Source organism: Cryptomeria japonica, chromosome 9, assembly GCF_030272615.1.
Source record: "Cryptomeria japonica chromosome 9, Sugi_1.0, whole genome shotgun sequence".
NCBI classification, from domain to species: Eukaryota; Viridiplantae; Streptophyta; class Pinopsida; order Cupressales; family Cupressaceae; genus Cryptomeria; species Cryptomeria japonica.
The window spans coordinates 274,473,090-274,498,966 of record NC_081413.1 but is presented as its reverse complement, the minus strand read 5'-3'; the positions used below and the strand labels follow the sequence as shown (position 1 = coordinate 274,498,966).

Below are 25,877 nucleotides of genomic sequence, written 5' to 3'. Positions count from 1 at the left end.
AATTTACAAGAACAGCAACGATTTATTACAAAGTATGTGCAGTGATTTTTAAAGCAGCAATAAAGAAAACAGATGAGAAGAAAAAAAGATGACAAAAAACGGTAGATGACAAAAAACAGAAAATGACAAAAGTAGACAGCGATTTGTTTGGAAGCAGCGACTTTATGAAGAAGTTTAATTAAAAGAGAGCAGTGATCTTATTAAAGTGTTTATATTAATAAACAAAACGCAGCAATTACTTGATGACAGGTTTGTTAATAAAGACAGATTTGTTTATATTACTAATGGGTGCGATTTACTTAAGGATATTTTATCAAGCAAAATATTAAATAAAAGGTGACTTGTTTTAATGAAGAGTGATGTCTATAATAAAAGGATAACTTATGCCTATGAAATGATGACTTATGCTCTGATTTGAAGATTGCATCTCCATTAGTCTTCGCTGAATTGATCAGGTTCACATGGGCTTGATATTGATTGCACAAAATGTGAATTAGTTGCGAGTTATCGTTTTTTTTTCAATTTATGTAATTGTCTATTGAGGCATTTTCTTTTTGCAGGCTGGGTCAGAAGCACCTTCAACTGAAATGACTGAAAAAGTAGGTGAGTTTTTAATGGCAGCTGACAATTAATTATGAAATAATTTTGAGAATTTCATATTCTCATGGCTTTGAAAAGTTGATGTCTTTTTCATTTTAACATGGACATTTGTTATTTGAAATGGAAAAAATATTGAAGTAACTTTGTATTCTTCAATAGTGGCACAATCGCTCATATATTTTTTGTAAGGAACTATATTAGTGGTTAGAATCAATAAATATGAATCAGTAGTGCAAACAGTATCTCAAATTGTTGCATCTAACCATATTGCTTGTTTTGTTGATTTAGTAGGGTAAATGGTAGAATGGAAATAATGAACAATAGAGATTTAATTCGATTATGATGTGATTAAGCCAATAAGCTTTTAATTAGTGAAAGCAATGAAGAAACAATATAACAAATCAACAAACCCATAAAATGCAAACCATAAACATTGGATATACATGTAGAAACCCTAGTGGGAAAAAACTTGTAATATTCCCACTTATTTTTTTGGTTTTCAAGCACACCAAATATTACAATGCACCCGTTAAAGTTAGGAAATATAATCCCAATGCTACTGAAAAGTAACCCTCCCACTTTCTGATCACCAAGAGCCCAATGTGGGAAGGTGAGAGCATACGGTGATAAGGGGTTCGTTAGCTCACTAATCCGCTGGAAATTACAATGCAAATACAATACTGGGAGGCAAGCCAACCCCTTCCACTTTTTCAGCGGGATGAAGAACAAGAACTTGGCAGTAAACCAGCCAAGGCAACGAGAGCATAACATGCCAAATCACTCTACTGCTTATGTAGCAGGAGGACTTTTACATAAAACTATCACTCAACCGCATATCTCAGTGGGAGGACAATATCACTCAACCACTTGCTCAGTGGGAGGACAAAATTGAATTACAAAACATATAGGCGGCTAAGCCATCCTCTTCCATTTGTTCAGCGGGAAATGCAACATAGAATGAATTGGTCAGTACTACTGAAGCAATTCTTACAAAGATAGAGATGTGAAAGAAGATAGAATGAAGTACATATCTCAAGAATTCACTAACACACCCTCACCATAAACACTACTTGCTGTTCTGAAATCAGATACAAGGAAAACGCAGAACCAGCCATCCCGAAACCCACTAAAATGCTTGTAACTCTCTCAAAACCGGATAGAATCATGCCAAACCAAAAGCAAATGATGCGTATGACATAAGCAAACAAATCAATAACTTGAAACTGCAACTGGAGAGCAACAACAACAATGCACGCAACCCAAGGCAATTCTGGAAATGGCGTTTTGGCTGAATAGTTCGATCTGCAACTGTAAATTGGAGAGTTCTCCAAATGCCACACCAATGTAGGAGAATTATTGTCTCTCCGATACGCTTTCAACAAGCCCTCACCCAGAATGATGCACTTAACACACAGGTAGCTACGAGCAAAATACACTTCCAGCCGGCACACACCAGCAACACCAAAAAAACCAGCAGCACACAACTCTTCACCAACACACCCAAAAGTCACCAAATAGCTCACAAACTACAAACCACAACTAGGAGTGATATCTCACACTCGAAACCGGAAGGAAAGATCTAGGAGGTATTCACCCTCAAATAAGTCTGGAGTCATTCCGACATCATAACGATATATTTTCTCTGGATGATCAAATGAGGAGCCAAACGCCTGTTTATATAGCTTTTCAACTCTGAAATTCAAATGAAATTGCCTCCAAATTCACCTCATTCCAACTGCATTTCATTTCATGTAGTGGACCCAAAGTGGCGCCCACTTCCCAAGTCCAAAAATCGCGCCTAGGAAGAAGACCACAATTTTGGCATGATATAACTTTGGAGTATTTCAAAAATAAAGTCTCCTTATGTCCATTAAATAATTCGCCTAGGCAAGACTTAGGAAAAATATCAATTTCTGCACAATTCCCCATAACATCAATCAATAATAAAATAATTAAATAATAAACTTAGAATAAGGAATAATATTTAATTAAATCGCTTATAACTCGAGTACTAATTATCAATAGGATCAGGATGAGGCTGAGCAATGAGGATCGCTGAATTGTGTTGGAACAGGACCAAATCCAGGACTGCCAAAAATAGAATGCCCCAAATTGCCACTTACTAAAAATAGTAAGTCATGAAATAATGCTCCGAAAATCGTTATCTTCGCAACTAGAGAAAGAGATTGGCGAGCTTAGCAACTCTATACCATCCCGACAGCCAAACCCTAACTTACTAAAAATAGTAAGTTCACATTCCACCCCTAACAAGTCTGGTCGGAACTCCAAGGAACATGGGAACCCTTAATTTATCTTTCCACATAGCCTACGAGTTTCCGGAATAGGCCAATGGACCACTGAATGCAACATCACAAGGAAGGGGACATTACAAAACTCCACCCTAAAGAAACCCAAGCTTGTATTATTCCAAAAAATATAGCACAATAATACATCCCACATATCTCTTTGATAGTAGTTTGACGAGATAAGAGTATCTCCAAAAAACTTTACAATCCATTGCCCCATGCCTCCAATATATAGGATAATTGGAAAGAAGAAATCATCAAATTGTATCCAAAACTATGAGTCAAAATCATGAGCCATGACAAAAATCCAACAAACCTATGGTCATGGTCAAGTATCTTAAAATAATAACACCTCTTTCACCTCTTACACAACCCTTACATGTCATTGATTATGACACAGCGGTCAAGTTGACTTAGATCTCAATCTTAGACACTCCATGAGAGGATTGATTGCCTTATCGTAGCACCAAATATGTCATATCCTATGATTGACAATCTTGACCAATTCTTTGTAACCTCTCGATTAAATTTTTTACTCAATATCCCATGTATCTTGGGGAATAAATAAATCCTCTTCCTCACATGGGTACTGTAATGTCCCTTTTACGGTCCATTCCAACATATTTGGAAACTCCGACTTTCTTGGAGAGCGCTAGCTTTATTGGGAAGGTAGTCTAATAGTTGCAAATAGTTCTTAGAGCCAAGATAAGTACAATGGTACTTCCTGTGTGCAAATATGACATTTTGGAGCACTTAACATTTCTTGGAGAAGTTTATTATCTTGGGAGAGCATCGATCTTCATCTAGACTGACTTCCTATACACTTAAGGTATTGGTAGCAAAGAAACGGGACTCGGACTCGGCAAGGCGGACTCGGACTCGGACTCGGGACTCGGCGTCAGACTCGACTCTCGACTCGGCTGGACTCGGGAAAGTGAAAAACTCAAGAAATTTAGAGATTTTTAAAGATTTAAAACTTGTTTCAGACACCCTTTATTGAATACACCTTAAAGACACAAAAACATCATCAAACTCGGCTCATTTGATTACATGCACAAGTATACATCAATCACATAAGCATAAACGCAAATTGTAGCTGAAGAAAATAACAAACATAGATATATAAATATTGTCAAATGTATACAATATTACAAAACTCATGGAATAAAAAATCCATGTCATCATATGATCATCATCAAATGTTTCATACAAATACCAAAGGTAAATAGTAAATACTAAATACAACTACAAGTGTACAAGCCTATGGCTCAGAGGGCTGTGCAACTGCACCCTCTCGCCCTGGCCCCTTGCGAAGGCATTTAAAGTAGGTCTTGGATGATTCAGCAGCCATAGTCGCTCCTCGTGACACCATGCCATGCTCACCAACATCAGGAACAGCTGTGTCATGCTCGCCAACATCAGGAACAACTGTGTCACTCTGAGTCTCAGTATTTCTTGTCTCTACTCGTTCTCTCTGCTCCTCTGCCATGGCTATAGCCTCAGCCTCTATATCTACCTGGTCAATCCAATCAATGTCAGCATCACTAAATACAGCTGTAGGAGTCCCAGGAGCTGTCTGATTCTCATTGGCTCACTCTGCTTCAAGATCAACCTCATCTAGAATGATAGGAGACATGTCAACTATTGCATTCGTTCTCATTCTCAGGCGAAGGTTGTAGTGAACAAAGACGAGATCATTCATCTTCTCCACAGATAATCTATTGCGCCTCTTGGAGTGCATGTGCTCAAACATACTTTGATTGCGCTCACAACTTGATGTGCTGCATGGTTGGCTCAAGATGCGAATGGCCAACTTCTGAATATTTGGTGTCTCTGGGCCAAAAAAGTTCCACCAATGATCTGAGTTTGAAATGAGAAAAATAAATAAAATCAGTCTCACTCATGAACTCATTTAACAAGTTACAATATAGTATCGAATAAAACTAAAATTAAGCCTAACAATTTATTTTTACCTGGCATCATAGTTGTCCTACCGTCTTTGGCGACAGGACGAGAGAAGGTCTCCCCTTGTGCATCTGAGAACATCTGTAGATCTCGAAAAAGGTCTATTTGAGAAGTACCAGCAGATCCCATCTTCTCCATGATTGCATATAGCCCATTAAGGACCTCCACATCAGCCTTGAAAGAAGGGATAAAACGGAATGCCGGATTCAGATAATAGGCTGCCGCATGGATGGGCCTATGAAGCCGATGATGCCATCTCCTATCAATGATCTCCCAAATGGGACCATACTTGCTCTCATCTGCTCGATAGACGAATCTGATGGCCTCCTTCGCCCTATCCATGCCCTCATATATATAGCCCATTGCGGGCTTATCTCCATCCGCAACTCGCAACAAAACCAACAAGGGCTTAACAAATTGCTAAATTGAAAATATTGTGTAATTTAGAAAAATGAGCAAATAAGAGAATACATATAATAAGTTATAAAACATGAAGTTAAATTGTAGAATTTATAAAAAAATTACCTTCACTATCTCATCACAAGGGACCCAAAAGCCTTGCTCATAAAAAATGCAGTCTGCCATCTCTATCCCTGTAGGGGTGGTAGCATAGGATGAGGAAGACCACTCCTCACCAACAATCATACGTCTCAAGGCAGACTTAGACCTAAGCATGGACTGCAATGTGAGGAAGTTTGTGGCAAATCTTGTGATTCCTGGACGAGCTAACTCCTTCTGCTCTGTGTATTGTCTCATAAGAGCCAACACCCATGAATGATTATATACAAATTTGCAGACATTTCTTGCCCTTTCTACACATCTCTTGACCCATGGGATTTTTCCAATATCCTCCAACATGAGGTCAATGCAATGAGCAGCACATGGAGTCCAAACTATAGATGGGTGCCTCTCCATCAATAGTCTACTTGCAGCAACATAATTTGTTGCATTGCAAATTGTAATTAATGGAGGTAGAAACTACAAGATAGTAATTAATTTGCAAACAAAATTAGTTTGTAATCAAAAGTTTACCCGCAACAACATAATTTGCTGCATTGTCGGTCACCACCTGTACCACGTTCTCCTCACCCACATCTTCAATCACCTCCTCTATCTGCTCACATAGGTAGGTGGCATTCTTGCAATGGGCGGAAGCATCAATGGACTTGATGAAAACGGTGCCCCCTGAAATAAAAAAATAAAGCTAGGTCAATGATCATTCAATAAACCATTAGATAAAAAATAAAAAATTAAAGACTATATGAAACTAAAATTAATCAATCACCTGCGGAAGAAACAAGAAAATTAAGGAGAGTTCTATTTCTCCTATCTGTCCAACCATCAGTCATGATGGTGCAACCTTTAGTGCTCCATATGTGGCGTTGTTCATCTAAATCCTTTTTCACATCACCCACCATTTGAGACAAAATGGGTCCCCTCAAATCACTCTCACTAGGGGCTTTGAACCCCGCCCCGCATATGGTAATGGCATCAACCATTTGTTGCCAATAAGGAGACCTGTAGCAAAGAAACTCAATGAGATAAGTCAAGTATAAAAATTCAATGAGATAAGTCAAGTATAAAAATTCAATGAGATAAGTTAAGTATAAAAATTAAAACAATCAAAGTTATCAAACATAAAAGTTAGTAAAACATTCACCTGGCTACAAAGAATGGAATACAACTGTAGTTCCAAAACCTGCCAACTGCCATTTTAGCAGCATCATGGACCTCTTTGTTCCAACCCATGCCCTCAAGTGACGGTTGGGACCCAGGAGTAGTGCGAGGCACAAAGAAGGAATCCAACCTAGATTTACGAATCCTAGGTCCAATGGTAACATTCCCACTACAACTACTAGTGGTAGGAGCATGAGAAGTGGCGGTGGCACTGCCACTTATAGAAGCAGAAGCAAAAACGGAAGCACCAGCAGTAGCAAACTGAGTGGGACGATATGGAGGTAAGGAAGAAGGGCCTCCAACACAACCTAACTGTGTCCCTCTTCCTAAAATTGTCTCTCTCCCAATGGCCGCTCGATCCTCCTTTTGTTTCTTTTTTCTTTCAATCTCCTTAACCATTACATAACAATCACGTACGGCCTCAGGGATTGCTTTTAGGCATGGTTCGGCATCATGTCCACGCACACCAGCAATATTGTATTTCAGCCTATATATACCTCCATGGAATATTGTTTTGCAAAACATACATTTTGTTTGCCCCTTCCCTTGCCCTAGAAAATCCTCATGATATTTCCAAGCAATAAAACATTACAAATACAAAATAAAATTGACATTTTAGGATAGTTTTGTGAAACTTGAAGTTGAGGCAAATTGAAATAATAAAGTGAAGTTTGCTGCAATAAAACATTACAAATACAAAATAAAATTAATACATATTACATACATTCAAAAAAAATAAAGTAGGGTTTGTCAAACCCTACTTTAAAAAAAAAGAAATTTACAAACCCTACATAGTACAACACTACAACTACATACTACATGCTACATACACACATACAAAAGATTTTGAAAGAAGATGTAAAACTTCCAAAATAAATGGATACAAAATGGAATTTTTGCATACAAGAAACAAACTAATCTTCAAAAAAACAACCGTACCTCTTACAACAAGCTTGGAACGAGCTGCAAAGTCTTCCTATCCAACTCTTGATGCACCAAATCGAAACACAATGCAGCTCCAATGTGACAAATTGAAGAAAACTTGAGCTTCCTCCTTGCTGGTTTTTCTTCTATGCACCCTTGTTTTTCTTCCCAACTCACTTTACTCTTCCTTTTTTTGCAAGTGAATGAAATGAAAGTCACTTTTAGGGCTAGAAGACAATTAACATAAAAAAACGGACTTCAAAAAACATTGCATATTAATTTTTTTTTGTGTTTTTTGTTTGGTAGACGTCGACCGAGTCCGAGGCTCGAGACTCGCCGAGTTTGGCGAGTTTGGGCCAAACTCGCCAACTCGGCGAGTCTGGCGATTTTACTCGCCAGACTCGGACGAGTCCGAGTCCGAGCCCCTGGGACTCGCCAGGCTTGACTCGGACTCGGACTCGGACTCGTCGAGTCTGGGTGAGTCCGGGCGAGTCCCGTTTCTCTGATTGGTAGTGTGGTTAGAATTCATGTTTGGGCTTTTTAAAATTTTCTGGTAACTTTGGTGGTCGTGCAGGAAATAATTAATATTATTAAATGGTTAAATATTTAAGTTGTCGAAAGTGGAAATTAAAGGACAATCTATTTTTAATTAGTTAAAAAGACAATTTATTATGTTTGGAGGGAAAAAGTGAATATTTAATAAAAATTAAATTTTAATTACTTCTAGGGTTGGATGGAAAAGGATCCAAAAACAAGTTGGATGGAAAAGGATCCAAAAACAATTTTTGGAAAAAGAGGATTCATAGTATTATTATCAATTTCTGAAAACTCTTGTTTGTAGAGCTTTGGTTCAACTTATCTTGAGGACATAAACCTTCTTGATTTATTTAGGAATTTTAGGACGAAAACCTTTTGGTTCTTATTGTTGGCTTCATATAGAGGTTAAATTTGTGTTGATTGTAGGGATTATGTGGATAATTTTATTGATAGGAAAAATTCAAATATATATATATATATATATAAATACTTTGTAGGGATTTGTATTTCTGGGCTACTTCAGAATGAAGGAAATCCTTATATTTATATCCATCTTTGTTGATATTTAATAAAAGAGGGGGCCTTATAGTCTCAGCTATACTCATCGCCCCCTTTCACACTTTATTCCAAGGTTAAAAGCTGTGTTGGAAGTTTGTGGGATTAGTGGGCTTCTCATGCGAAGTGGATGCAACTAGTGATTGATTTATGTGGAGATAGGAAGAGTTTTAAATAAATAAAAACAGGTTTCAATAAATTCCAGCCACCACATTAACCCCAACGCCTCTAAGAAAGGTAAAGGAGATTGTCTTATTTACCATTTTCCTTGGTCAACTGCTACGTGGGATATGGAAATGATAAAGCAAAAAGAAAAATCAAATTCATGTTATTAGGTGTTGAAGGTTGAGAGGCTAAAGACGAAAAGGAAGGGAAACAAATAGTTTTATTTGTTAGTCGCCATACCATATGCTATTGCCAATGTGGAAGTCAATTGTGAGTGATCAGATTTCAAATATTTTATTTCTGATTTATTTAAAAATTAAAACCAGTTGGCTACTTTTATTTTTCAATAAATATTAAGCTGCATTATTATTGGACGTATTTTCAAATATATCATTATTTGTTTGAAAAATAAAATAAAATCAGTACTACCAGAAATTTTTGGATTTTTTTTTTATAGAATTGCCATAATTTTTCAAAAAGGATATTTCATGCACACAACTTGACCACATTCCATTATGTTTGAAGATTGATATTATTTATTGTCTACATAATTAAATTACAATCACAATACTTAGGACTTGCAAGGTGAATGGTACGCCTACTGTTAACATGACTTTCATCTAGATGATATATCTCATAGGGTGATCTAGAACATTGATGTTGTTAATAGACAATCATGTTTGCTTGAGAAAATGGTTGTTACTTATGGATTGTGGAAGTGGAAGCCTACAACATTTGTATCGGTCGCATTATTTTGGTAACCACATGAAACTTGTAACGCCCCGCCAAGAAACCCCGAAGGGATAAAACTAAAATACTAGAAAAGAGTGTAAATAATTAAAAAAAAACAAACTTTAATATGTATAATGATACATTGAGTTAACATTAAGTTTAGATTACACAACGAAAGACTTAACTTACCACCTAAAGGGTTTCCCAACTTGGCTAACATGGATTACAACTAACTTGCTTAACATTAATTAATCCAATTAAGTTGATTAAACTAAAAACATAATTATACTTAATCAATGGTTAATTCATCCAAAAGTCTTAAATATTGATAACATGTCTAAGTTCATTCATTAGGAATCTAACCATTACATTACATCTAATATTCAAATGAAACATGTGCATAAACATTTAATTTCCATACATACATTGTTTGCATCATAAGATATAATTAGATTGCATTTCACTAAATCACTAAGTCTCAAAAATCAGATAACGCTTACATTACAATTTACATCTTGCCATGAAGGCATACAATTCAATAATTACAACTGACCATATAAGGTCCATGATATACAAAGAATGATCCATGACAAATGGAATACAACTGGATAATGAGACGCTCGAATCCAATGCGCAACTGGAACACCGGTGAAGCCAACTCCCGCAAGAAGGGACAAACACACCCGATGGAAAGTGGCACTACGACTCGACCATGTGGCTCAAAAAGAACCACCCCACCGTGCTAGGAGATAGAAATAAGACCACTAGCAACCTAAAGGTATGCACACACACGGTTGAAATCACAACATCGAAAGGACTCACATGAAGTAAAAACTCGCAGAACATGACTCCACTTCAAAATTCAGTTGAAACCAACATGACTACACACAAGTGACCATAAGGGAAGAGTGTCATCACATAGCTTGGTATGGTTACCCTGACAGGCCTCCATAGGTCCCGACCTCCATTTTGGGTTACCTTGGTAACCTCTCCCAAACCCCCAACCCCATCCAAGTCTCATGTGGACCCAAACAATCCTTTCATGAGGACAAGGTTGTTGGTTTGCCATTCCAGACCTTCTCATTGCATCCTGAGTCTGTACTAGCACTCAACCATGAGCGAGGTAAAATTATCGTACTTAATGTTTCATCTACCAAGCCCTCTAATATATTATTCAGTTATCATTTAAACAAACTTTTGATGGGTTACTCTGCTAACCACTTTGGGTGCGGCCCCCACTCGAAAGCCACTCTCCCTTATGACACTTAAACCAAAATGACCAAACGAACTCCCAAAACCCAGGTAAACATGAAATTGTACACAAAGTTCAAAACAACAGAAAGCCACTTGGCCAAATAAGCCCTTACACAATGTTAACTAACTGACAAATCCTTGACTAGTGACATGAACAACCATGAAGACAACCACATGACAACATCTGATACATTCAACCAAGGACTTGTAGTTTCAAAAATAAATGCAAATACAGTCAATTAAATCAGGCATCTTCGCTAATCTAGAATGACATTATTTTTCCATTTCGTTTAAAATGCAAATTGACCAAGGTTTTCCAATTCTTCTAAATTTCAAAATACATAATTTAAATATCACCATTTCACTATAAAATAAAAACCAAGATTACATTTATATAATTATACATATTTACAATACATATAAAAATATATATTAATTAATCTAATAATTTCCCATCCTTTTTTTTTTCAAAATAAAATACCTCTTTTCCTTTATTTTTTTTTTCATTTTCAAAATATATCATTTTAATCACTTATTAAAAATAATTATAAAAAAACTTAACATTATATATATATATATATATATATATATATAATTTGAATAAAATAATTTATAAAAAAAATAAAAAACTTAATTTAAAATTTTATTATGCACCATATTGGTGTTGCTGCCCACGCGGCCCCCTTTATAAAGGGAGGTGGTGGTCTGGGGCTGTGGTGGGTGGCCATGCCAAGGCTCCCAGCCACAACGCCCCCCATGGGGTACGTGGTGGGCCACCACGTCACCCCTTCCCCCCCCAACCAAAATATAATATATTTTTAAAATTTTTTTAAAACAACTTCCCCAGTAATAGAGAACTCAAAAAATTTAAAAAATAATAACAATAAAATTTAATTTCCTTCTTTTTTTTTGATTTCTTTTACCAACAAAGGACTTAAATCCAAACACACAAATTCAACATTTTTAATAGCAAAACCAAAAACACAGTTTCGGAAAAAAAAAAATATCAGAACTTCATTTTTTTTTTGAAAAGAAAGACTCTAGGAAACCAAAATTGGGCAAATTTTGCCAGCATAACCCCACACAGGGGTGAAATTCAACAAATCTAAAACTTTCCCCAAATCAATCTCACAATAAGCAAACTAATTTTCCATTCTATAAACAAATTGAATACTTCAAATATGGAATTTTTTTACAAAAACACAGTGAACAGCCACACCCAAATTTTAATTTGAAACCAATTTTCACAAACAATTCAGAAATTGATTGGAGAATTTAAAATGAAACAGTAGAGGGTTTAAATTTCAAGTTTAAATGCAACCCTTCCTTTTTCCAAACAAAATTTTAATGAATTTGCAAACAGATGATTTCAAACACACATTTTTTTCTTTTTTTTTCCAAATCAATTTAACTTTGAAAATAGAGGTTTTTACAAACACCAACCTTAATAAGCTGTCCTGGAAGATAAATTTGAGAAGAGCTAAATCTTTCAATTGAAAAAATTCCTCAATCAGAGATGAAGACCAAATTTCAATCCAAAAACAACCTCCTCTTCTTCTCATGAAACACATAGGTTAAATAGAATTTTTTTAACCTAATATCTATTATAGGCTAAAATTATTCCACCCAATCAAAACATTTCCAATAAAGTGAATTTTCAAAAATGCTTTTCTCTCCACAATTTCATTTTCCAAATTGAATTAAAACCTAAAATCTCCATTTCAAAAAGTCAATGAGGGAGATATTTTAATTTTCCAATTTCTATTTAACTTTTTCAAAAAAGCATACACAATTCAATTTCACAATTTGAAAATAACAATTGATGAAACTCCCTAATTTAATGAATTGAACAAATTGATTTATTAATTTATAATACTAAGGGGTCCTAGTTAATTTTAATCCCTTTATTTAAATATGCATAATAAACACATTAACTAATAAATACATTAAGGTTTAATAATTAATTTCACAAAACGCATAACACGCAACTCAAGTAAACCAAATAAGCACATGACCCACATACCAAACATAGGGAATTGATGGACGTCTAACAATGTTCACTATTGAGCATGGCTAGGGTTAATTGTAGAGCCTTACGACTATCTCCTTCACTTCCATTGGGTCAATAAGGTACGCTCAGACCTGTGAAGCCAGGTGGAGACGATACCTCATACCTACACGGTACTTATACCTGCAATTTCCTGCATCAACAAACCACATATGCATATATATACAAACACAGTAGACACACCGGTGAAGGAGAATCGTGATGTTCCTTGTCACATCGAAGTGAGTGAAGGAAAATCATCTCCTCGCACCCCATACACTTACAAACATGAAAAATGTATATAACGCATCGCACACATAAAATAAATGTGTTAGTCCATGTCATTAATCCATTAAAATAACATTTAACCATCATTAAGGGAAATAATGCATAAATAGCATACATTGAAACTTAAATCAAAGTATAACACATCATAGCATAATGTCTGAGTAAAATATCACAATATATGTATCCACTAATATCCACTGAAAAAGTCAACTGAAGTCAAAACATGAATCTAAAAGTCCGATCGAGGGAGGGGTACTGCAAAACTACTTATATAAAAAGGTGTCCCTTATGTTGTATCCAATTGCAATGCCCCGCCAAGGAACCCCCGAGGAAACAAGCCAAGAAAATGTGGAATTGAATTAGGGGTCGGTGCCTCCAGTAGGTTGGAACCTACAAAATTTGTAAGAGATTCTTATATAAGCAAGTAATTTGCCGTGGTTATCTCCTGTAAGGGTTTACACGTAAATATCATGTGTTATTGTGTTTTTCTCATCTGCATGATAATCGGTGTTGTATGATATTAAATTTGTAAAAAGTAAAATTTATTGTTATACTGATTCACCTCCCCCCCCCCCCCCCCTTCTCAGTATAATTGTGTGCTCATCACTACAATGCTAGGTGTTAGGGTTTATCGTTATACTGATTCACCTCCCCCCCCCTTCTCAGTATAATTGTGTGCTCATCACTACAATGCTAGGGGTTGGGGTTTTGCCCACTAAGTGTTTAAAGAGGATTTTGTTCATTTTGCAAGAGAGGTTGGTTATTGGGTGGTCTCTAGATTCCAAAGAATTGCCAATATGATGTAGGGTAACCCAAAACACTAGTCTAGTTCACTGGGAAGAGTCTAAGCCTTTGGAACCAAAGGAGATTGTTATTGTAAGTGGTTTCGTTGTAGAATGTCTCCATGACATTAGGTATATCTCCAGGAGGATCTCTGAGTCCCAACTAGGATTTTCCTTTGCCACATTTGCTAGCACAAATGTAAAGTTGAGCTAGATGAACATGACAACTGAAAAATTGATTGCTCAAATAATTGGATTAATTATTCAACGATATACAACCGTATATAAAGAGTTTACAAGACGGCGTTCTAAATTAAGAACTAGTCGTTGTAAGTGAAAACTAAAAAGCTAAAAATGCTTAAAATATTAAATAAAGCTTAAAAAGCTAAATAATATAAAGCTAACTATGCATCTTTAATAAAGAAGCAATAGTTTCACTTAACGCACTAAAAAAGCTAGATAAGTCGACTAAAAAGCTAAATAGCTAGATAAGTCGACTAAAAAGCTAAATAGCTAGATAAGTCGACAACTAAGATGACCACTAAGAATAGAAGATGACCATTATAGAATATATATTAATATTATTTTAACAACATTCTTAAAACATTGCAAGCTTTGTAATGATCTCTCTCACTTTATGTATGGATGTATGCAGCAGTTACGTTATGGATTAATATGCATGCTCTATCTCAAATTTTAATTTTTGTTGTATGCAAATACATAGCTCATTAGTCATTATTCTTTTGGTTTCAGTTTTTTCTTTTCCCAATAAACTGACTTTGTTGCCCAAGGAGAAGGCACTGGTCGGGAACCATTTTAACAATCTCACATAAAAAAAAACATTAAGCAATAGTTTAGTAATACATCAGTCATTACCGTGCATTCATAATTATCAATATAACCAAGGAAATTGTCTTGTTTGAATCTAAAAATGAGCTTATTTTATGTGCATCATGCTTGCACAGTCACGTCAGCTGTATAGAGGTTATTGCAACCAATTTTTCTTGACCTATTTAGAATATTTGGGTTCAAGAATACAATTGGGTTTGATTGTGGTTATTTTTGGTTGTTCATGATGTTTGATCTAATGCATATTCAAGCATACCTCTAGGAACAACCTCTTGAGTCTAAGCTGAGTTTGAAGTGTCAGAGAGATAACTGACTCTCATAGAGTTGACCTTCAACCCTTTGCAGTCTGTGGATGAGTTGATTTCACTTGCATGACAACAACCCTAGCCTTGCAAATGAGATTTTGTTCTCGGAAGTGGAGCAGTGATTTTGGGAGCCAATAGGCCTAGTTCTACATTAGGAGGTTTTGGAGATTAAGCTTTCCTTATTTGTCTATGATAATATAATTATTCTCTATGACTCATCTAGTGTGCTTTGCATCAAATTGTTAGTTTCTCTTTAGGCTGGCAAGATCACTAGCTCCGATGCCACTGTAATGTCTTGAACTATAATTTTTCTGATTTTTGCAAATTCACAATGAACAATGCTTGGAACTTTAACACCTTTTGATCATTGAGATCCTAATGTGGGAAAGGTGAGAGTATACAGTTAAAGGGTTTGAATACAATTAGAATAATATGCTGTTTGAAATGATTATTCGTTACTTGGTATTTTACAAAGGAGACGAGGGCTCCTTTAATAGAGATTACAAGAGAATCTTTCCATAATGGAAATGATCGAGAATAGAAACACGAAAGAAAACATTCTAAATAAAAACTAACTACAAAAAGGAAAGATCCTAAGCTAACTAACTAAATGACCATTATAAAAACATTACAAAATTACTTTAATAGCCTCCCTTAATGGTCATTCTATTAACTACCCTATAGAAAACTTGACATAATCTGCAAGTCATTTGGCAATGAATGCAAGAAAGGCTTCTCCCTTCTCTTCAAAATGCTCTACGACATGAGCCTACTGAGACTCTTTGTGGTTTGTAGAATTTCTAGCTATGACCAAGATTACCACAATCTTTCAAACCTGATGTTGGGTAACAAAGCCATCAACTTCTCAAAACCTTCCATTTTTGTTGACAAAAAAATCGGCAAAAAATTGAAACCATGATTTTGTGGAAAAATCGTCAAACCCTTGCCCATGCTCATGATTTTGAGGAAAAAATTATGCAAAACCCTCCCATGAAAAACTTTGTGCGGCAAAACACTAGACATCACGTGGCAACAGGAACACCCATGATTTATGTATGAAAAAACTGTGCAAAAAATGAATAGAAAAACCACCATGGTTTTTTTGAAAAAAAATTCAGAAAACCCAAAAAAAACAACACCACCCTTCATGATTTTTTGTGGAAAAAAATATGCAAAACCCTTCAAAATCATGAAGTCTTCACATGCTGAAACCTTAGCCAAGGAAAATGGAAAACCCACAATTTTTATCAAAAAATTGTTCAAAAACTTTGCTAGCAAAAACCCTCGATCTCTAGTAGAAGAAACCACAAATTTTATTCAAAAAATATGATTTTTCTTTAAAAAAACTGGTCAAAAAACTTCTAGAGATTTCCTCCAAATTTCTAGGTAAAAACCATGAATTTTTTTACCCAAAATTTTTTAAAAAAAAGGCCCTGTGCTTTGAAACCATGAAATGATAATTTGTTATTCGGTATTTTACAAAGGAGAGGAAGGCTCCTTAAATAAAGATTACAAGAGGATCTTTCCATAACGGAAACCATCGAGAATAGAAACACAGAAGAAAACATTCTAAATAAGAACTAACTACGAAAAGGAAAGATCATAAATGTAATGTATCCAATTTTAGCCTTTTGGCTAATAGGTGATATAAGGAGGAATTAATTAAATTAATTTCTTATAAAGTCATTAAAATAAATAAATTATTAAAAGTGACTTTATATTTAATTAATTTAATTAAAAAGTGACTTAAGTATAAAAATAAAAAATAATTAAAAGTCACTTAAATAATATTAAATAATAAAGTGTACCTACCCTCTTCCAGAAGGAACCTCGTAAAGGGTGATGAAAAAGGATAAATAGAAGAGGATGTTAGAGGATCAGCAGATTGGAGATTGTTTGGATATGATGAAATGACTGATGCGTGGCATTGGTTGAATCTTTGAGGACGCAAACCTTCAATAGATTGTTGGAAGGGCTGGACGATACCCTAGTTTCTTCTTGGGAGTGGTTGGAAAGGACAACTCAGTCCCTTCACTTGAGCTCAAGGAGATTTATATCAGATTGGTATATTGCTTGAGACTTCATTAGTCACGATTTTGACCGTTGGTGGTTTGGTGTGTGCAAATCTTCCTATTGGAGACCAGCAATATTGCATAAGGAGAAAGGCGATGCCATCTTGGAACATTAGGAGGTGAATCGAACTAAGTTGCTGTCATTCTTCAGACTGATGCAGACCTCTTGATATCTTAAATTTGGTTCATAGTTCATTGTGGATGCATCGAATTTAACCTTGTAAGGCAGTGATTACATCTTGGAGGCAAGGCGATTCCTATGGAACATTTTGATGGACTTTGGCACATGTTTGAAGACAATATTCAGTGTGGATCAGAAAATTGGATCTGGGCATAGGAACCTTCGATTTGGATCACTTTCACATAATTTAGTATCAAGATACATCAGTTGGTGAAGCACTGTCCTCTAGGTTTGAGGCCGACCAGTATAGGAGGTGATTGGGGGCACTTGGATGCAGATTTCATTGTCTTCTCAGATCTGTCAGTCACAGCAGCAGGGGCGACATGAGACAGGGTTCAATCTTGCACATTGGAGAGACTTTGCCACATAATTTAGTATCAAGATACATCAGTTGGTGAAGCACTGTCCTCTAGGTTTGAGGCCGACCAGTATAGGAGGTGATTGGGGGCACTTGTATGCAGATTTCATTGTCTTCTCAGACCTGTCAGTCACAGCAGCTGGGGCGACATGAGACAGGGTTCAATCTTGCACATTGGAGACACTTTGCTAGTGGATATTGCTTGACTCTTCATTGCTTTATTGGGCAATTTCTTCCAGGTGCATTTGGCATTAGAATCTCTATGTATTTATCAGTTATACACATGTGTTGATGGCTGTCTTGTGTCTTCAGATACTCTGAAATTCCAGTGTTAAATAGATAAGCTTTGGATACTCCATTTGTCATTGTAATGAGTCTAATGTTTTCGAATGAAAGGAGTAATAAGTTGCATTCCGAATTCATGTGTCATCTAGATATGTGGTTGCAAGCCAATTGTTTGACTAAATGTCTATTGGCTGTAGTTGATCATTACACCCTATGGAAGTCATGATTTGGTATTAGAAGAGTTAGAATTGAAGTTATAGCATTGTGTATGTTAGTATGACATTGATGAGATCATTGGCAAACTTCTTGGGTGCTGTTTTACAACATGAATTCTGCTTAAAAACTAAGATCAGCAGTTTGTAACCTTGAATGACAATTGTTTGATAATATTCCTTGGGTTGGAATAATTCATTTCTACTCCTATTTGACCAAGGGATATTACAATAAACTAACTAACTGAATAACCATTATAGAAACATTACAAAATTACTTTAATAAAGATCACTAGCTCCGATGCCACTGTAATGTCTTGAACTATAATTTTTCTGATTTTTGCAATTTCACAATGAATGATGCTTGGAAATTTAACACCTTTTGATGATTGAGTTCCTGATGTGAGAAAGGTGAGAGCATATAGTTAAAGGGTTTGAATAATATTAGAATAATATGCTACATGACGGCAAGTTGCACGACTCAATATTAAAAATTGTTACAATATCTGAAAGCAAACATAAGCTTATTTTGGTGGCAAGCCTTCTAGATTAATTACAAGTTTTAACTGAAAATGAATGAAGCTAGTTTTGGGGGCAAGCCCTCTAGAAGAATTATATACACAATATTAAATCTAACAGTGAATTGCATAAATCAACACAATATAAATTTTCAACTTCAACAATACTGGTTTTGGCAGCAAGCCTTCTAGAACAAACACAATTATACTAAATTAGTGGAGAACTGCACAATTTTTAATGAAGATCTATTGCATCAGTGAGCACAAATTCTTCAATAATTTTCTAAATAACAAAAATATTTAACAATGATCAGGTTTTGCAATATGCAAGTAACATTGTGAAGTGGTATGGTAGCATGCTCAAGATGTACGGCTATCCTAGAATGAGTAGAATCAATAATTATTGAAGAGTTAGATTTTAGAAGCGAATCACAATGCCTGACAAACCTTGTACAGTAGCCTAACACCACATACTATATGGTATGGCCCCCTTTGAAAGAATCTATAGGAGGTTGAGAATGTGTATGGCCAGGGATGATAAAAGCAGCAGCCCTTGACAATATTTAAAGCTGTGATTAGAGTGTTAAGGTATGCTAGTACCTTAAAAAGAGCTGTAGCCTTTTTATTATAAAAAACAATTTAGTATGACTGGTGACAACTTCAATATGGTTGGAGAATTGACTGGTACAACCAACCAACAATATAATAATAATAAGTTAATAACAATAATAATATTTGACATTTGTCACTAAATATGAATAACAAAAATTCCAAAACCATCACAAGATTGATAATAAGTATTAAAATTCATAAACTCACTGACAACTGCAAACACTAAACTGAAATTGAAGAATAATTGCAAACCATCAACTCATTGATAATTCTTACATGGAATTACTCATATGAATACGAGGGTTTTTGTTCTTGAATGTATTTGACAAAAAGAGTTTTCGTCTTTAGGTAGAAGGATGAATATGCATTCAATCTCAATAGAAATGGGTTTTGATATTATTAATTGGTAACTTTCTTTAATGCTCAAGTCCTTTTTATATATGCGCTTGAAGAAGTTATAATATTATTTTCTTTTTCTCCTTTTCCCTCCAAAACTTTATTTTTGAAAAGTTTCTAAAAGCTTTCTAATTACAACTACTTTTGGATCCTAGTCTTAGTGACACTTTATAACTTTTTTCTAAGTTACCAGTTCATCCCCTCCTATTCTCAAATCTGGGTTGGTTCATACCCAGTTTGGATTCAGAGTTAGTTTGTCGAAGGTTCTTTTTTAGGTGTGTATGAACAACTATAGATTTGTCCTAATGTATTTGCTTGAACTTGTGAAGAATCTATGAGGAAAATTGTATGGCCTATGCCAAGCATAGTTTATGCGCTTGTATGCAATCTCTTTGTGCAAATCTTTACCCGCCTTAGTAGTATACTTGACAATGTTTGGTAAGAAGATGAGCATTCTGTTGTGTGTGGCACACCATTCCTTGTCTCAGACAACCTCATCAGGACTGCTTCGCGTAAGAGAGAGAGAGAGGGGAAGCTCTGTGGACAAAATCAACTTTTTTTGCCTTCCAAATGCCTTTGTAAAGAGTGATAAAATGTCGAGTATGAGCTCGAGCTTCAGGGGAGTCGAAATTGAAAATTGCTGAACCAAGTTCGGCATTGGCAAACACGAAGCTTAAAATATAAACTCGTCCTTGTCTAGCTCGAGAGTAACACCAAAATGGTGTGATGCTTTTTTTTAAAGGATCAAATCATTTGGTTCGGTCTTCTCAAAAGCAAGAAGTAAGACATTGCCCTTGCTTTCACTCTCAAATATCGCTGAAATAAACCTTGACATTGCTTCTAAAACGTCAAAGCAACCATAAGCATATTTAAAATGGCATAAATCCACGTTTTTGGGTGTAAAAGGGAGTGAAGTCATTCTTTTCAATCTTTGCCCTTGCCAAATCCGACGAAAACACCAAAATGGTGTGATGTCATCTAAAATTGAAGGCATGGCTGAAATTATTATCTAAATCTCACTTCTAAGTGCTGAGAGAGCAAAATCTGAGTTTGTACGCTTTGGTTAAAGGGGAGGCGAAGTCGTATTTTATAATCCTCTTTGTTTTCTCGAACAAAGAACCAATGATGCTAAAGTTTAAAATCAAAACAAAAATAAAGTTTGGGCGTTCTTTTTTTTTTTTAAAAATGAAATTGTTCTTTTTGCCTTAGTGCCGGCAAAAACACTGAACAAAGATTTAAAATCAAAGCAATCAAAATGAAGTTCGGGTTTAATAGAAAGGCCAATGATACGTTTTAAGTTTTCGCCCTCATATACCCGACAATAATATCGAAAAAGGATTGAGTTGTTTTGAGAGGTCAAAGTCGTGTTTCCTTCTTGACTTCGCCCTTGCTATCCCCTTTTAGAATACCAAATATCAATAAAGTTCAGGCCTTTTTTTTAACGAAAAGAATAAGGGGTAAAGCATAATCATTATCGCTAAAATGAAGCCCGACTTTGCCTTGAAAGCATTTAATATTTGCAAATCATTATAAGACCGACGTTTTGGTATGAAGGAACAAAGTCGTTCTTTTCTTCATCCCCTTTGTCCAAGCCGTGGCAAATACTGAAAAGAGATAGCAAAGCAAAATGGAGGTTGAAGCTTTTGAAACAAAGAAAATCGTTTTATCATCACATCCTAAAAATGCCGATAATTATACCAAATTCACTTTTTGAAGTTAGCACCGATGAAAGATTGTAATATTTAAAAGGGTCTAAGTTCGGCATTATTAGGTAGGGTCATTTGTTTCAAATCGATTTTGCCTTTGTTTATGCCGGTAGAAACACTGGATTGGGTGTTTAGTGCGAAGAGAGAAGTCACAAGGAGAGAAACATGAATAGGTGAAAAAGCTTAAGTTATCACAAATACCGGCCCCAGCGATTGTGTGCTAAATGAAATCTTATGATCCATGTTGAGTGAAAATGCACATGGGTGTGATGTAATATACTTCAAAGGTTCCCATTTGTGATTTTAGCAACTTGGGTTGTAATGATCAACATGATCAATAATATTTGCAAAAATTATTTAATACATGAGAATTGATTCAAGTTAAATCAACTGTTTGCAGATTGATGCCACTGAAAGGGGTCAATGATTAGCTTGCAAATGACTTTGATGGTGGATCCGTAAATTTGCCGATGAAGAATGTGCTGCAGGGCCGAACGCAGAACATGATGACGGCGAGGAGCAATTCAACCAGAAGGGAGATGCAACTGCAATGTAGAAGGGCATGAAATTAAAGGCGAGTGCTTGCACAGAGTGCTATCGGAATATGCAGAATTAGAATTAAACAGTTGGAAATAGCAGAAAATTGATTTGTTTGTAAAACAATTGCTTTTTTTAAAAATGACTACTTGTGGGCCCCATTTAATGTAACTCAAAAGGGGGGACACAAGTCAGTTATTTCCTAGCTACTAGGATTATCCTTTTTGTGCCTCCATCCTAGTGAAACTCTATCTTCTAGCAAAATTAATTCAAAACAGTTGCAGGTAGTTGAAAGGTAGTTGGAGGTGGTTGAAACCATTAACCAGAATGCTGTCAGAACTTCTAGAAGGCATATCAGAACCATCGGATGAATTGAATCCTAGCCACTGATTCAAAATGTAAAATCTATAAAAGGCCAATGCCTCTCTCATTGTAAAAAGGTTAGATAGTTAGGATTTTTACAGATTAGGAGTAGAAGTAGAATAGAGTAGAAGCTGTTGGGCAAAAATTGTTGTAATGGCAGTTAGAACAAATGAATGAAGCATTGAAGCATGGTGTTTTGTCATGTGTCCTAATTTGTTTGCATGGTTTCTCTTCATCTGGTTAGTTAGTGTTCAATGATTTCAATGGTCAAGTGTGAGGGTATTTGATGTGATTTCAAGTTCATACCATTGGAGGCTTTTTGATTGTAGGTCTTTGTGCATGGTTAGTCTGAACCCAATATTGTTCTTAGTCCAACTATGGGTGTTTGTCTTAGGCTGCGCTAGATTCTGGTGTTTGAATGAATATCCATAGTCTGAAAATCTTTAATTCCCTTGGAGCTTGCACTATTCCTGTGGAGTTGTCAGTATATCTCTGGCTAAGTAGGAACTAGTTTCTTTGAAGTCTGTCTACCTGCAACACCAACTGTTACTATCATTGTACTTAGGACTCCTAAACCCTATCTCTTTTATTATTTGTTTCCCCATTTTGAGAATCAAGGCATCGCCAGATGCAGACCAGCTTGTTACATTCATAAGTTCTCTCGTGTTTACCAGCAAAACACATCATCTCTGAGTTATCCTGAGCAGTCAAGACCTGATAGTTGAAATCTTGAGGTTATCCCCTTTGATCATTCAGAACAGCATTAGGGATCTCCTTATTCAAGAGAGAATAGGATATACTCGACATTCTATTCTGTGTTGGCCAAACGAAGAGCGTACTTTTCCCACGTCAACACATTCCACATAAGGCCTTGAAGCCGAGGTTGAAAAGGAGGTCGCGGTAGGCCTCATCTCTTGGAAGGCCCATGTCTTTTACTACGACATTGAGAACCGTCGACCTGCGCTTTTGATAATTCCTTGAGACTTGTGCAAAGGGGAGGGGGATGGAAAAATGAAAATATGTTATGTTAATAAAGTTTATTATAAGTAAGAAATATATATTTTAAGTAAATTATTATTAATATTTCAATTAATTTTAAATAATAATTTTCTTATTATTTTATAATATTATATATTATAATTAACTTTATTAATATCATATAAGTTCTATAAATATTATGATACATAAACAACATTAGGAAATATGTATATTACGTCTTATATTCTTGATTTGATGCTATATATATATATATATTTATTTATTTCTGTTTTTTATATGTTTTTCAATGGACATGCCCAAAAAGAACCTAACCCCCAAAATATTTTTTGACCAAACCTACAAACATAACACTAAAACCTTATTTGTGAAAATGACATTTGTAATGAAAGTTTGTGAGGTTTTGGAGGCCTTATTTGTGCTTGTTGGTGGGGGCTGTCCCCCTCGACCCTACCCTATATCATGGATCCCTTGATCTCGTTGGGGCTTTGGCCCCAGGCCCCTGCAAGGGGTGTCGCCCCTTGACCCCACTAGGAGCTATGCCCCTAGACCCCCACAAGGGGTGCTGCGCCTTGACCCCATTGGAGGCTTTGCCCCAAACCTTTGCAAGGGTCACTGCCCCTTGATCCCAAACCTCCACTCACCATTCTTATTGTTAATGCAATCATTGCCATGTTTTTAATGTTTATTAGTTTAAACCATAGCAGCAAAAATCTTTTGTGGAAAAATATCAGCAAACTAAAAATATAAGATATTTTGAAATAATTGGGATTTAAATGGGAAAAAGTTGGACTTGAAAAAAACATTAAAAAATGTTGGAAAAGAGACAAGAACTACTTGTTTTTGAAATTTAAAGGGATTTTCATAGCATACAGATATAGAGAGCAAATACAATAGAGAGTTTAGCTCATGAATTGTCCAAATAAAAAGTTTGTCTAATATAGTAGAATGCATTGAAACATGTAAGCTTTGCTACTAAATGATGTTTTGGTAAGTTTTGTATGAAGTTGATAAAGTTATTGCTAAGCTAACAATAAAACAGTTCACTGAATGATATGCGAGTAAACCTCTAGTCTTGTTGTATGATGTGAGTAGATGATAAAATGTTACTAACAACACTGCATTTCAAATTATTATTAATGTCAAAAGAATGCTTAATCATAGAAACTGCACTATCATGACAAAATTTGAAAACTTTGAAAACTTTGTATGACCTCAAAACAACTACAATAAACATGTTTGCATCCTAGTTGGATAAAAGACACAAAATATTTTATCAATGCGGAATTTTCAAGTAAGAAAATTCAAAGAATATATCATCCAAATAAAAATGTAATAAATCGATAAAAGAGAAATCATTTCTCATAATGGCTAGAGTCAAATGAGCATGAATTGTGCATTTTGAAAGATTCTAGGTACAAAATCAAGTCACATTCAAAAGCTTTGCTCTTAAACCAAGTCTTCAAATTTAGTCAAAGTACTGACTCATTTAAAGTAGAAGTAGAAGATAGACATAAAACACATTGATGATAAATGTGCATAATATTGAAATAAGCATACAAAATCACAATGACCAAGATTTTGATGTCACAAAGATTGGACATATTGGTGCAATGTTGGGGTGCATATAAACATCAGGCTGATGTTTTTATGCAGCCAAGTGTTTTCGTACTACAACTTGAAAGAACAATAGAATGTTATGAAAACATATATGACCTACACATAACATTACCTCTTCACTTATAGTAATGAGACTGTAAAAAAATGAAACTATAGCATTGTCACATTCATCACGCAAAGCAATGATATGATAGAGAGCCTGAATTAGTATTAAATTCAACCTATTTAGCCAACAATATGGATTACTTCTTTCCAGATAACTAATTTATAAGGCTAGCACTATAGAAAAAGATAGACCATCAAATGTTTTTTGGACCAAATAACCAACCAATCTTCACAATAACAATTTGTTTGTTCATAAAATCAAGATAAGAATTAGACACAGAATTAAACCATGATAAAGTAGACATAAAATATGAAGTAGGCATTGCGAGCTAAAATATAACCTCAGAGTATAGACCATTCACCTGTTATAACAGTAAAATAATCTCTTTGGATGGAAGCCTCACCAAAATAAATTAGTTTTAATGTTTTTTATCTTGTCAATTTAAATAGCAAGATCCTTGTAATGTGCACATGATAATTTTATTTAACATTCAACGGAGATAAGAAGTAGACACAAAATTGAACCATGTGTGACTGTGTATTGACGGTATTGACAAAAATCCTAGCATTTGAATATAGATAAAATTAAACAATGATAAAATAGAAACAAAATATTAAGTATGAACAATGAGCAAAGATATAACCTCAGAATATAGACCATTCACTTGTCATAACATTAAAATAATCTCTTCGGATGGAAGCCCCACCTAAGATAAGATAGATTTAACATATTTTATCTTGTTAATTTAAATTGAAAGATCCTTATGTTGTGCACATGAAAATTTTATTTAACAATTTATTCATCTATTTGTATGCACTAGATGAATTTTGTGTAAATACTATTTATATGGCATGAAGTTATAGAATGTATTTTCGGTAGTGTTATAGGAAAAAATTGCCTACCTCTGATTCGAATGCACTGCTCTTTGA

The 25,877-nt window shown here is 35.2% G+C and overlaps 1 protein-coding gene across 1 annotated transcript in view; it reads left to right on the top strand.

Annotated features, from left to right (window-relative positions):
• LOC131032983 (NADH-cytochrome b5 reductase-like protein) overlaps window positions 1–25,877 on the top strand; it is a 205,795-nt gene that overhangs the window by 30,596 nt on the left and 149,322 nt on the right. The window contains exon 2 of the mRNA XM_057964084.2: window positions 561–603. Coding sequence (XP_057820067.2) covers window positions 561–603 — 43 coding nt within the window. The remainder of the gene's footprint in view (window positions 1–560; window positions 604–25,877) is intronic.